Genomic DNA, 14,624 nt, shown 5'->3' with positions numbered 1-14,624 from the left:
TTCATCAACACCAACAACATGCTCATTATATGGCATCCCAGCGAGCTGCTGAGATGCCAGAACAATCACAGGCACGGTGTGAGGAACAAGGTCAGCAGCAGGACAGCTTGTGTGCTGCCAAAATGCCGGAGCAGGCAAACCATTGACGGCAGCAATTTGCTGAATATAGGCGGATCATCGATGCAAACAACCCCCAGACAAAGTCGCGGGCAGAAGCTAGTACTAAATATCATTAAAACATAACTTCTTTGCCTTATGAGCTTTTTGATCTTTTAGTGTTTTTTTTTTTGTTTTGTTTTTTTTTCATTAACAAGGGGGAAGAATGTCTAATTTTACTTTTTTTTTCCTTCTGTAAAACAACTAAGGTGCTGCGGTCTTCATTGACTGCAGCATATATGGGGTTAAATGGAAAATATGCTACTGGATGATAATGGGGATAATATCATGAAGAAAAATCTATGGTACCCCCTTATCTCAAGTGATAGGGCCAGGAGAATAATAAAATAATTTTCTCCTCTCCCTGCGCTGTCAGCTGCATTTGTTCTCCTGCACACTAGTTAAAGTGAAAGTGTAAGTATGTGTACCTCCACCTTGACCAGTGATATCTCTAAATCTATGGGGCTACAGACATAGTCTTTGTCTTCTCTTAAAGCCAAGATCGTGCTTAGCCACCACGGCTCCTTAGTTAGATCCATGCTTGGAGGAAACTGTTATGTGATTTGCTCAAGTTCTAAGCAAGGCTCATTCAGAAATATAGGGGGAAGTTAAAAGACATTTCAGGGAGCTACTGTCCAGCATTTAGCTGGCACAATGTAAGTAAGCATTTGTGGTTCCAGTTGTCTCTTTCATAACTGCTTTTCATTGTCTTGACATGTGAGCACTATAGACTGATGGAGTACTTTAAATTAGGGCCTATAAATCATCACAAATCTTAGCAAACCTTGTTAAATGATTGAAGTCTGAATTTGTTTTTTTTTTTTGTTTTTTTTTTTTAAGGGAGATGTTGCCAATGAAGTGGAGACAGAGCAAATAGTGCACGATGCTTCTGTGATGTCTTTCAGTGCTGGCAGCTACTCTTCATATGTTCAGGTTCGTGGTTCAGTCCCATTATACTGGTCCCAGGATATTTCCACAATGATGCCGAAGCCACCAATTACATGTGAGTGCTTTTACATGATTAGTAGATAGAGAATCTGTTATACAAACATTACGAATTGTTTATTTTTAACACACAAAAGTTGCAAATAATATGTTTAAACCCATCTCTAAAAGCCAAGGCCGTAACCTGTTTATAGGGTAAGAGAAGTGTAGGTACAGTTTAGCTAGATACAACAGGTAAGAAAGACATGTATAAGAGAAGTGTTGCATAAAAGACTTTTTAGCATTAAGGAAAATCTAAGGTAATATGAACTTGCCATCAACAGTTTTAAGAATGTTTTTGAACATTTGTAATGTTGGAGAGTGGCGGTAGAAAGATGGGTGTCATTACGTGAGAGAGCAGATACATGAGATGCACTGAATACAAGAGTGTGGCAAGGAGAAAAAAAACAAACATTAGCAATGTTTTATGATAAAGCAAATTTTTCACGTAATATATTCAGTATCAAACATAAATAATTATACTGCATTTAGTTTCAAGGATAAGTGTTTTTGTGATTCATATATTTACAACCTTCACAAGCAAACCAGGGTCTCTTGAGTGAGAGATAAATACAGTAGAAACCAATACTATAGTTTAACCCCCTTAAAGGGGTTGTCCCATCAAAAAGATCCTATCTATACTGGTAGCTTATCTAAATTGTAGCCTTTTCCTAAATATATTGCTTTAGAAATTCTGCTTGTTGGCCTGGTATGTGAATTTATTCCCACCATTGTGTACACTGCCTTGCTAAAACCACGGACCTATAGGACAAGTGATATCACTCACTCACTGCTCTTGTTATCTCCTGTTATCTCTAGATGTAAACACACAGATAACACTTTCTTTGTTCTGTACAAGAATCTGCAGATTATCTGACCTGCAGAATTGTTGTTTGTCCCATTCAGCAAGGGGGGGGGGGGGGGGGAGAGAGAAATGCAGGAAGTGAGAAGCAGAAACTGCATACAGCCTGGCTGAAAGGCTGACATGGGAAAACCGCTTTAATGACCAGGCTGAAAAGTGCGTTAAGGACCAGGACTCGTTTTTCAGAACTTACATGAATCACTTTATTTGGCAATAACTTTGAGACACTTTAAAGAGGACCTTTCGCCTCTTGGGGAACATGCAGTGCTAGAAAGCAGACGGTGCTCTGAATTCAGCGCACTATTGGCTTTGCCGTTCTGTGCCCCCACTGAGGATCTATCGGTGCCGAAACCCCCATAAATCACCCCTCATATAATTCAAAACAACTCTTGGGAAGTTTAGCCCTTTAATTTCATGGTAATTAAAACAATATGGAGGTGACATTTAGACAATTTTCTCACTAATACATCAGCTTAGCCCTAAAATGTACACATTCACAAGGGGTTAAAGAAGAAAATACATCTCACAGTTTTTTATGCAGTTTTTCCAGAGCACAGAAATACCCCACATGTGGAAGTAAACTGATACTTGGGTGAACGGCAGCACAAACAGGACTTTTACCTTTTTATACTAAAACCAGCAGAGAGAAAAGTTCTCCTTGCAGGACTTTTCTCTCCACCAATTTTAAGCGAAATGTGAGACGGAGCCTCATGCGGAGACTGAAATGCTATTGTGAACCTAGCATAAACCAGCCAACACATTGCATAATGTGGATGGAACTTGTTTCAAAAGTCAGGTGTCAGAGTCAAAAGGTCAGAGTTGGTTACAGAGTTGGAACTTGGTTACAATTTCCATGAATTTGATGTTTGACTCTGACATCTAAGGATGTCCTAATATGAACCCGAAATGCACCCTATTTATCAGGCAGCGTTACGTGGCACATTCTCACAGGTAAACAATTCATTCTATATTGTCTTTGTTAAATTTTAAGCAGACATCCAAAGATCCCACATAACAGTTATTGACAAAATAACAAGGATATAACTTATTACAATGGTTAGCTCTTTTATGCATATTATCAAATGTGGGAGGACAGTGAAGACTGTTTATTAGTTTTGGGATTTTCTGTTGGAAGAGAGAGAGCTAAAGAAGTGTGGGATGTGCACGTGTCGGGAGAAATAAATGAAAGTTGTTTTATAGTGATGCTTTTAAGACTCTATTCAAAAGGCTTTAAAAAATGAGAAATGGCAATGGTTATACATAAAATGCTCCCTTTATATAAAACCACAAACACAATGATACTGCCATTTCAAGTTCATTATAGGTATTTAGTCAATGCAAAGAAACTACTATGTAAAATCCCTGATGTGCCTTTAAATGGTGTGATTTTGAAGAACTTTATTAGACCATAAAATTGTGTCTTAAACATTTTTTAAAAGTCTTTAAACTTCAGATTATAGAGTATCTTAGTTTTTTATAGAAACCCTAGCTGTTTGTGCTAGGGAATCTATATAGGCAATATAGTATAGAACAGTGATTCTCAACGTTTTCAAGCGAAGTACCCCCAAGTGATAAAGCTACCCAACCGAGTACCCCCAAAGTAGCGATCACTTAAAGAGGACCTTTCATGGTTTGGTGGAACAAGAGAAAAATAAAAAATACGGCACCGAGCCGACCCTAAAGTAGTAAATTCAGCACAAGTATGAGTAAAGGTAAGCAAATGGGAAGCCGCTCACCTTAGGGGGTTGTGTAGGACACAACAACTCCAACAGTTAAAAAGATGTTAGAAACCGAGAGGGAAGGAGCTGGAAGAAACATCACTGGGACGTAGAGGCATCAACAGACTGGGACCAAAATCTTCAGAAGGATTGGCAAGGAGAAGCGCTCACCCAATTGGATAACGATATGTTTATTAAGGCACGACGCGTTTCAGGCACTTAGGCCCTTTATCAAGTGCAATAAATCACCTTAAAAATAAGTACAACATAATAACATACAAACAAAAGGAACATCATCTAAAATTTAAGCAGTAGACAACAATTAAGCTGGTCAACAATGTAAGATCACACAAAGTTTTTCACAAAGTTTTTTTCACAAAAAACGTTTTGTATATATCTTATAAAAACCCTAAATCACAATATAAAATATAAATTTATAAAACTGTAATATGTTGCCATATGAATAAAAAGACCCTGCATGGCCGTAATAACAATGCTAAAATAATAATATATCACTAGGAGGTAATCCCCACAAGTTCCTATAGGACGTGGAGGTCCACAGGATTAAAGAATTAGGTCCAACAATAATAATATGAAACCGCTCTACAAATAAAATCATAGGTCCATTAATAGAAAGAAGATGGCTTACCTTCCCAGAGCAGCTGGGAGTCTTAGTGGTTCCGAGTTCAGGCTCTATTATTTAGCAGCCCGAGAGGCAGAAGCCACATCACGCGGCAAGACATACAGCTCACTGCACGTGTAAAGACACGGCGGCGTCTGGATAGAGAACATCGCGCATGTGTGAGATTCCCGAGACGCGCATGCTCAGTTAGACTCACTCTGGGCTGTAAGAGGCGGCTATGACCGCTGAAAGCTTTACCAGAAGGCATTGCAATGTGCTATATGCTAATTAGGTAGTGGGAAAATGGCAATATGTATTAAAAGAATGAAATCAACAGCTAAGTGTGTTACAAATGTGTTAAAGATAAAAGAGGGGGAAAGGGAATACGAACTCTGCAGTAGAAGTAATAACAATAATGATAAATAATGATACTAAGCTCATTCCCCAAGACACAGTTGAGGCCATGTGTATATAAATAAATATACATTATATATATATATATATATATATATATATATATATATATATATATATATATATATATACATACACATGAATAGCATGATACTGACCAGCTGAAAATTAAATGATAAATAAGTATGTATAAATGTATATGTAAATAAATATGGATAGATAACCAGTAATGGAATGATAGAACACATAAAATAAAATAAAAAAGATATATAAATTAAATAAATAATAATAATAATAATAATAATAATAATAATAATAATAATAATAATAATAAAAAAATAATAATAAAAAAAAAAAAAAAAAAAAAAAGGAGGCGAGTGGGTGGATGTGGCAAGAGCGAGGAAGAGACTGAATGCACCTCAACGTGTGACGTCTTCCAAAGTCTCATTAAGACCCTTGGGTACCAAACAGTCAAATTTATATATCCAAAAAATTTCCTTACGTCTTAAGTGCCTCAAACCTATTTGGAAAATGGGGTGGGACAAAGTCTATGGGCGTGACCCTGAAGCCCACAAACTGGCTGTTATGGTATCTGGCAGCATGCCTAGACACCCCATGCTTCAGATAGCCGTTAATCACATTTGAGCGATGTTTATTGAGTCTTATTCTCAGTGGCATGATGGTACGGCCAATGTATTGCCGGCCACAGGGGCACTCTAACAAATACACTATATAGGAGGAAGAGCAATCTAAATGGTTGGTAAGTTGGAAAGATTCCCCAGTGGAATTGCTCATGACTAAGTCCACTGCGTGATTTATGCTAGTACAGCATTTACATCGCTTCCTCCCACACCGAAAATTTCCATTGGATATTGTCGGATTCAGCACATTGGACGATGTCTCTTGGTTAGCACTCTTTAGTCTACTTGGTGCTATTAGACTCTTTAGTGTTCTGGCCCTCCTAAATGTAAAACCTGGTCTTGTTGGTAGTAGCTTTTGTAAATGAGGATCATTTAAAAGGATGGGCCAATATTTTTGTATTATGGACCGAATATCTTGATGGGACCCATTGTAGGTTGTTAGAAAATTATGCTTGAAGTCGACCTTAGTGTCCCTTCGACCGGGCTGTAAACAATCCTGTTGTGATAAAGCTGCTGCTTTCATCTGAGCTGCTGTTACAACAGCTTTAGGATAGTGCTTCTCCTGAAACCTTTGGGTTAAGATGGCACTCTGTGCTTCGTATACAGATTTGGACGTACAGTTGCGCCTAATCCGTTTGTATTGCCCAAAAGGCACATTTTGCTTCCACTTACGTAAATGACAGCTGCGATAATCCAAAAAAACGTTGCTGTCTACCTCTTTAAAATGTGTTTTAGTACTGATAGTAGAACCGGCTCCCATTAGCACCAGGTCTAAATATGCAATTTCATTGGGACTGGTTTTACCAGAAAAATGGAGGCCCCAATCATTCATATTAAGTAGGCTGGTAAACTCATCAAACTCCTCCTCCGTCCCATTCCAAACAAACAAGAGGTCGTCTATGTATCTCTTATAATAAACGACTTTTGACCAATATACTGATTCAAAAATATACTCCTTTTCAAACTGGCCCACATAGAGATTTGCATAGCTAGGCGCAAATTTTGCGCCTATAGCGGTACCGCGCTGCTGTATGTATATGCGCCCTTGAAATTCGAAAGTGTTATGCTCCAAAATGAATTATATAGCATCAATAATAAAAGCCTGTTGGCAAGGTGGCAGATTGGAATCCGTGGCCAGAGCATTCCTAATAGCCGAAAGACCCTTGGCATGAGGGATATTCGTATAAAGCGCAGCCACATCCAAAGTGGCCCATACGTAGGTGGATTTCCAAGGCTTCTGCAAGATGTCTGTCAAAAGATGGGTGGTATCCCTCAAATGGGAGGGAAGATTGACGACCAGTGGTTGGAGGTGGGTGTCTACATATTGAGAGAGGTTGCGTGTGAGGGATTGTAAACCAGAAATGATGGGCCTTCCTGGTGGGTTAGTCAAACTTTTATGAATTTTAGGGCAAATGATAGAAGAGGGACAAACAAGGATTGGTGACAGTTAGAAAATCTCTCTCTTTCTTATTGAGTAACCCTTCCTTGAAACCTCTCTTGATAAGTTGATGATATGCCTCCATGTGTAAGGTGGTAGGGTCGGTGGATAGTATTTTATAGAATTCTTCGTCAGACAAAAGACGTAGTGCTTCCTTCAAATACTCCTCCCTTGATTGGATGACGATACCGCCCCCCTTGTCGGCGTTCCTTATAACAATGTCCCGATTGGAACAGAGTGAGCGTAAAGCTCTCCTTTCATCATTACTGAGATTGTTCTTTCGACCAGATCCGTGGATGGGGTTTGAACCTAGACCCCTAAACTCAGTGGCAACCATAGCAAAAAACGTTTCTATATGGCACCCTTTGTGGTGCACAGGGTAAAATTGGGACTTAGGTCTCAGCTCAGTATGAATAATTTGTGAAGCTAGATGGTTGGAGCTAGTGCCCTCAGTGACCCTGAGACCAGGTGACGGGTCTGCATTCCTGATACTGAAATGGCGGGTCAAAGTGAGTTTTCTCACAAATTCATTAAGGTCTATAAATAGTTGTAAATCGTCGACCTTGGAATCTGGGCAAAAAGAGAGACCCTTGCTAAGTAAAAGTTCTTCAACCTTAGTCAGCTGGTAAGCAGACAGATTGAAGATATTACTCACTGTCTGTTCCATTTTGGACTTGGGGTGAAGGATTGCATTTTTGGCAAATCTTCTTTTCCTGTTACGGGCTCCTCCCCTACACCCTCTTCTGGTTCTATATTTTTTCGTTTGGTACTCATAGGGCTGTAATAATCTGAGATTTTGGTTATTCGTGGAAGAAGAGGCAATTCCCTGATGTGCACCGCGCTGGCGGGTGTCAGCGCGGTGGGTAATGGTAAAAAAGACTGGTTTTGTGAATTATTTTTGGTGGGTGATGCAATAACCTCATCTATTTGAGACATGGACATGGGAGAATGGTATAGGGAATCATCCATGTCTGACGGAGATATAGAGTTGGTAGTTGCCTCCAATAAAGTTGTAGGGGTATTGGCCGGTGTAGAGGGTGGTGTATGGACCTGGATCAGATTCTCGGATACTTTGTTTCCAATAGAAAGAGTAGTAGATTCTCCCTGATCAAGGGAGGGGCCTTAATGAAAGCTGGTTCCAAAACAGGTAGGGGGAAGGCCTAGAGACGTAGATGTATTTGCTCCAACTGTGGAGTCCTCAATAGTTGTTTTTTTGGCTCTGAGGCTTTGTGGAACTAATGACGGTATGCTCCACAGGTACGTGAATTGACTTCAAATGGGAGGTACGAGGCGCAGGTACTGGACGACGCCTGTCCCTCACCTCAGACCCAGATTGGCCTTTAAGGCCTGTGGTCATGGATGTCTTAGCAGGGATAAGACTAGGAACAGCCTCACCCTTAGTTTTGAAGTCCCAGTACGTATTACTATTGGGACGATGGATATTCATAGATCTATGCAGTTGTTTATTCAAGATCTTCTTCCTGAGAGATTGAGGTTCTATTCGGCGTTTATGAGTTGCCGATGTCCTGGATGTACTGGTACCCCCAATATTGGATTCCCTACCAGAATCATCCTGATCTTGACATTGATAGCTCCAAAAGGATTCGCCGGCATTGGCATAATCTTGTCTATCTCGGTTAAGTTTCTGGGTTTTAGATTCAAGTATTTTCCTCTCAGTATTGAGAAGTCTAGACTGTAAGGCCCTACAGAGCTTAATGAAATCAGAGTGTGAATTATGTTTATCAATTTCTAGTATCAATTGATTGATAGTGTTCCCTAGACTAGTGGCTAGGGAATGCCTTTTACGGGACAAGTGGTCTATAAGGCTAATACTATTCAGATGCAGTTGCTTTGACCAAACAGCCGCAAAAGCAGTATCATCAGGAAAGGGACATAATAACTTGAGACGTAGTCCTCTAGGAATAATATTCTCCTTTAGATAAATAAGCAAAAACTTATGATCTAGGTCAGGGGTAGGCAACCTTTTTTGTTCGGCGTGCCGGTTTAAATTAAAAAATCAAAGATGAGGTCCTTGGAGTGCCGGGCAATAATTGTAAAGCCGACGACACCTACACTAAAGTCATATAGCACAGGGGTGCTGTCATACTGTGATCCAAGCCACATGCACGTACCACTATTTGCCTCGATACACATGTTCTTTTCCATTAGAAGCAATGTAAGTACATGCGTAACCCACAATTAGTGGTAATGTATGTGACTGGGAGCAGAGTGAGGTCATACCTGTAAAGAGCTGACACACAATGTACCTGTATGCTCCATCCAGTCCTCGGCTGTTAGTAACTTCAGTATTCTGTAAGGGAGCGTTCACACTACCGTCGGTGTCCGACAGCTAGTGTCCGCTGCTAATGTCCGCACAAGATTTTGAACAGACATTAGCAGCGGACACTAGCTGTTGGACACAGACGGTAGTGTGAACGCTCCCTAAGTGAAACGCAGATTAATTTCGGTCACCTGGCGGTGCAGTAACAGCAAAACCCCAGCCAGGAATTAATGGGTGTCACACTTTCAACAAAGTGGCCGCACTGGTGCCCAGGAACTGGATTTGGCTATAATTGCATCTAGTTACAGTGTCACCACCCAATAGAATCACACTAAGGCTGAGACCCCACATTATAAAAATGCAGCTTTTTTATTGCAGATTTAGCTGCGTTTTTTTTTTCCGTCAAAGCCAAGAATGGCTAGAAAACAAATGGGAAATATATAGGAAGATTCTTATATGTCTCCCTCCTGCTCAATCTACTCCTGGCTTCAGCTAAAAAAAAAAACCAGCAAAATCTGCAACGAAAAAAAGCTGTTTCTGCAACGTGGGGCTTTAGCCTAAGGCTGAGGCGCAGGGAACACAGCTTTTTTTGTTACATATTTTGCTGTGTTTTTCTGGGCCTAAGCCAGGAGTGGATTGAGCAGAAGGGAGACATATAAGAAGCTTCCTATATATTTCCCATTCCATCTGTAGCTTTGGTTGAAATAAACCGCATGAAAATCTGCAACAAAAACGCTGCGTTTCTGCAACGTGGGGCCTCAGCCTTACGCCTCCTGCATACAAGTGGCACGGATGTGGTTCTCACTGACCTATACATTAAAAATGAATTGACAGGGCTGCAAATGCAGACAGATATAGAGGGTGTATAGGACACATATAGGACCTGCTCAATAGTTTTCAGCTCTTCAATTTGGCCCAGATACACAGCCACAAAAAGAATGGCTGTATATATGGGCCAATTGAAATATATAGGTCTGTACTTTTATCCACAGTTGGTCATGTGCATTGCAGGTTACAACTCAATGTGCCTCATATTAATAGCAGTTAACCCCATCATGTCCCTCACATTAACCCCCTGTGTGCTTTACATAAGGGACACTGATATGTGAGACATATGGAGGTAATAAGTGAACATCTTCGTTATATAGGTCCTTCATTAGTACCCCCATATGTCTCACACATCAGTAACCCTTATGTGAGCCACACAGGGTTAATGTGAGGGACATGATGGGGTTAACTGCTATTAATGTGAGGCACATGGAGTTACTAAAACTAAATTAATAAAACCAAATGCCTGACATTAATAAGAATGGTTAGTAACACACACGTACCTGGTGTTTTTTCTTTCACTTTGAGTCCTCTCCTCCTCTCCTATTCAGGGCTGCAGACAGCAAGAGCTCCTCCTCACGTGTAGCAGCAGGTCCAGGGAGCCCTTATCCTGTGCAGTGAGAGGCTCACCTCTGATTGGTGGCAGGGAGAGAAGGGGGCGTGTCCTACACCACAGCTCTACCAGAGCACTGAAAGGACGCTCTCTCTCTTAATGTGCCAGGGGTTGCCGACCCCTGATCTAGGTAATGTCTAGTTTCATTAGTAAGGGCCTTTTCTAGGTCCCAAAACAAAGTGTCCAGTATTTTCCTACTTGTAGTTGACTCAGAGTCATTGGATCTATTGGGCTCACCCTTACGGGACAGGTTAGGCACAACGGGTGGTCTAGTATATTGTTCGACCAGATCCTCTCTGATGTCATTTCTTATTCAAGTATAGAGGTCTTCTCAAGGTGCTGGGCTGTGAAAACCGGTACGGTAATTAGCCAACTTGGTTCCTGGGTCCACAGGTCTCAAAGTTTGCTGGAACAAGAGAAAAAGAAAAAATACGGCACCGAGCCGACCCTAGTGTAGTAAATTCAGCACAAGTATGAGTAAAGGTAAGCAAATGGGAAGCCGCTCACCTTAGGGGGTTGTGTAGGACACAAGAACTCCAACAGTTAAAAAGATGTTAGAAACCGAGAGGGAAGCAGCTGGAAGAAACATCACTGGGACGTAGAGGCATCAACAGACTGGGACCAAAATCTTCAGAAGGATTGGCAAGGAGAAGCGCTCACCCAATTGGATAACGATATGTTTATTAAGGCACGACGCGTTTCAGGCACTTAGGCCCTTTATCAAGTGCAATAAATCACCTTCCCAGAGCAGCTGGGACTTTCATGGTTTGGGGCACAGGCAGTTCTATATACTGCTGGAAAGCCGACAGTGCGCTGAATTCAGCGCACTGTCGGCTTTTCCCGATCTGTGCCCCAGGTGAAGAGCTTTCGGTTCTGTTACCGTAGCTGTTTACAGTCAGAAGGGCGTTCCTGACAGTCAGTCTGGTACAACCTTCTCCACAGCAGCGCCTATCGCACTGTACAGTGTGAGCGGGAAGGAACGCCCCCTCCCCTCCTGATAATACTCGTCTAAGGACAAGCACTGTGAGCAGAGGGAGGGGGCATTCCTCCCCGCTCACACTGTACAGCGCGATAGGCACTGCATAGCTCCATCCCCATGCAGTATAATGTCCCATAATGGCTCCTCCATGGGGATTTTCAAACCCAAAATTTTAGGGCTGTGTACATGAACTAATATTATCCTCTGGGGTCTCTTCAGATCCTCAGAGTATAAAGACCTGAGACCCAGGGGAGGTGAATAAGCATTACAATGTAATTCCCCTCCCATTGGCTCCCGTGTTGCTCTCCTGGCAAGTAATAGCTATACTGGGCACATGAAGATGCAGACCTGAGTCAGAAACAGACCAAGGGGAAGCACCCAAGAGATTAACAAGATAGTTAAATTGTAACTTCAGTTTGGTGGTACACAAGGTAATAAATTAAAAAAGATTGCATTGTACTTTAAAGGGGTTGTACCGGATTTAAAAATAAATAAATATGTGTATATATACTTTAATCTAAACCCTCCCCACCACCACCTATTTTATAAAATCACTTAATTTACAAAAAATGCATAATTACCATTGCCACCAGGGCGGTCATGGGGCATTTTATGAGGATCTTGTGACAATCTGTTTTGCTTCCACCGGAAACGGAGCATCACATACAATATCCTTGTTCCCTCCCCTCACTACACTCCTCCCTGTCATACTTGCCTTTCTTCCTCCCGAAATTCTCCTGTCACAGATCAGCGCAGTACAGCTTAAAACTGAGTATGTGCAATAGCGTTCTCAAGCCAGTCTACCCTATTATGCATGTGCAATAAATAAGTGAAGCCGGCATGTCTTAAATATTGGATGTACTTGCGATCCCCATGCGCATTGCCTAACTTTCTTCACAGGGGGATCACAAGTATATCGAATATGTAAGACATGCCGGCGTTTGTTGTCTATTGCAGGTCTTATTTTTATGGGCTTATTTTATTGGCTTATTTTCATTTGGTGGAAACCAATAAACAGGGAGGGGGTCAGTGAGAGAGAGGGAGGTGAGTTGGTTTCTAAAGATGGACCTTCCCTAATAACAAGGAGTGCACAGCAAATTAGGAAGGAGGGAGACACCTAGTGGCAGGAACTATAAAGAGGTTTTTCAGATAGAAAACAGCAACATTTTTTAAATAAAGTGCACTATGTTTTGGTACACAGTCATTTTGTTTTTAATGAGACCAAGTTCTCTTAAAAAGGTAGTGATAATTTAAGTAACTCTGTTAATCTTTAGAATAATTTACTAGGAAATGCCAGGTTTCGAGGAAGTTCCCAGCTTCCATTATGGTATATACTTATTGAGAAAAATATAAAGCGCCCAAATAGAAAAACAACAAATTGCTGTAAAACTTAGCATGCAGTTATCTCTTAGGGGGCATTCACACTACCGTCAGTGTCTGACGGCTAGTGTCCGCTGCTAATGTCCGTGAAAAATCATGTGCGGACATTAGCAGCGGACACTAGCTGTGTCCATGACATTTTGCATTGATTTAAATGAACATTGGGTGCGTTCTTTTACTGTCCGTGGGTGTCCTTAACTGTCCGTTCCCAAAGATGTCCGACTTTTCAAGTGGACAGCAAAACACGACATGTAGGTTGTTGCTGTCCGCTTGAAAAGTCTGAGCAGTGGACAATAGCTGTCGTACATCGACGGTAGTGTGAACGCTTCATTAGCCAGATATGTAAATTATAAAAGGTGTGGTCTGATTAAACATGGTGTGGGCATAAAAGTGCTTCCCCCACTACCCTATAAAAAGGCTCTTGGAGGCTTCTTTAGGGACGCATACCTCTTGATCAGAGATCATTGACGGTTAGACATGCCTCTATGATGCACATAAAGACATTTTGCCAACTTTATATACTTTAAGGGTGGGAATGCTGTTGGACTGAGAAAAACAAGATGATCGATTTGACAAATTGCCTGCCATCTAGGTCTTTCTGACCTAGCTGCTAGCACGTGTTCAGAGCAGTGGCGCTAGGGCACTGTTCACGGCAATTTTCCTGTGGCTGTTTACGCAGTATACCTGTGTAAGTGGCCATTTTCTTGTGGCTGCTTACACCATAAAAAAGTGAATTTCAATGCGACTTTTGGGGGTTAATGAGTACTCTATTTTTTTAGGACATTAAAAATGTAAGATGGGCAAGTCGCTAACAATAGAAACGTAACCCAGGAATACAGAGCTAGTAATAGAAACATTTTTGTAGTGTTAACAATTTGCTCTCAAATATCACTATATGTTTTAAATGTGCAATAACTACTAAGTTTACAATGCAAATAAAAGTAGACATTCCCATGTTTTATATAGATCTATCAGGCGGACTCTCAGTTCAAGAATGTCCTATGGCAAGCAGTGATCTTCAGTTTGTGCAGAGAAATTAGAGGGATATTCTTTCCCTCCTGTTTTTAGGTTAGTTTGTAGCCTGCAGTACAACATGCTGTAAAGTACCATAAATATCATTCCATACTGTCACACTGCTGACAGGCTTCAGAGGTATCAGAATTGGAAATTCTTCTCTTCCTTTTTACTATGTGCAGTTTATTTTCTATTTCAGCCATAGCGATCAAGCTAATGAAAGTGTATTAGGAAATTGTAGCTATGTATTAGCTTGCGTATATCTAACCAATATTTCTGTTCCATCAGCCTGCTCTCTAATCTTGAGTGTGTATACACATCAACTAATACTCTAACAATGTGTTTGTGCTTTTATTCACACAGTGGACCAAGCCGATCCTTATGCACATGTTGCTGCCAATCACTTTGACCAAATGCTTCAGAGATTTGGATCACCTATTATAATTCTGAACCTTGTAAAGGTAAAAAGAAACCTTGAAATAAATTTAGTTTGACTGAATTCTACAATGCTGGAAATGTGGTTAAATTGTGGCTTGCCTATCACATCTTTTATACAGTCTGAATTGAGGGGCGGTTGTCTTGTGGGGGAATGTTCTCTGACAGGTTCTGACCAGCAACTCCAGAGATTTGCTTTGCAACAGAAAACTACACATAAAAAAAAAAACTAAGGCAGAAATTGACTCCTCTATGTTAC

General features: G+C 40.9%; 1 protein-coding gene across 1 annotated transcript in view; it reads left to right on the top strand.

Annotated features, from left to right (window-relative positions):
* FIG4 (FIG4 phosphoinositide 5-phosphatase) overlaps nucleotides 1-14,624 on the top strand; it is a 212,580-nt gene that overhangs the window by 66,917 nt on the left and 131,039 nt on the right. Inside the window, exons 10-11 of the mRNA XM_075268134.1 lie at nucleotides 997-1,159; nucleotides 14,294-14,391. Of these exons, the coding sequence (XP_075124235.1) occupies nucleotides 997-1,159; nucleotides 14,294-14,391 (261 nt within the window). The remainder of the gene's footprint in view (nucleotides 1-996; nucleotides 1,160-14,293; nucleotides 14,392-14,624) is intronic.

The sequence above is a fragment of the Leptodactylus fuscus genome, chromosome 3 (assembly GCF_031893055.1).
Source record: "Leptodactylus fuscus isolate aLepFus1 chromosome 3, aLepFus1.hap2, whole genome shotgun sequence".
In the NCBI taxonomy this organism is placed as follows: Eukaryota; Metazoa; Chordata; class Amphibia; order Anura; family Leptodactylidae; genus Leptodactylus; species Leptodactylus fuscus.
Note: the sequence above shows the minus strand (reverse complement) of the source record. Positions and strands in the feature narration are given on the sequence as shown.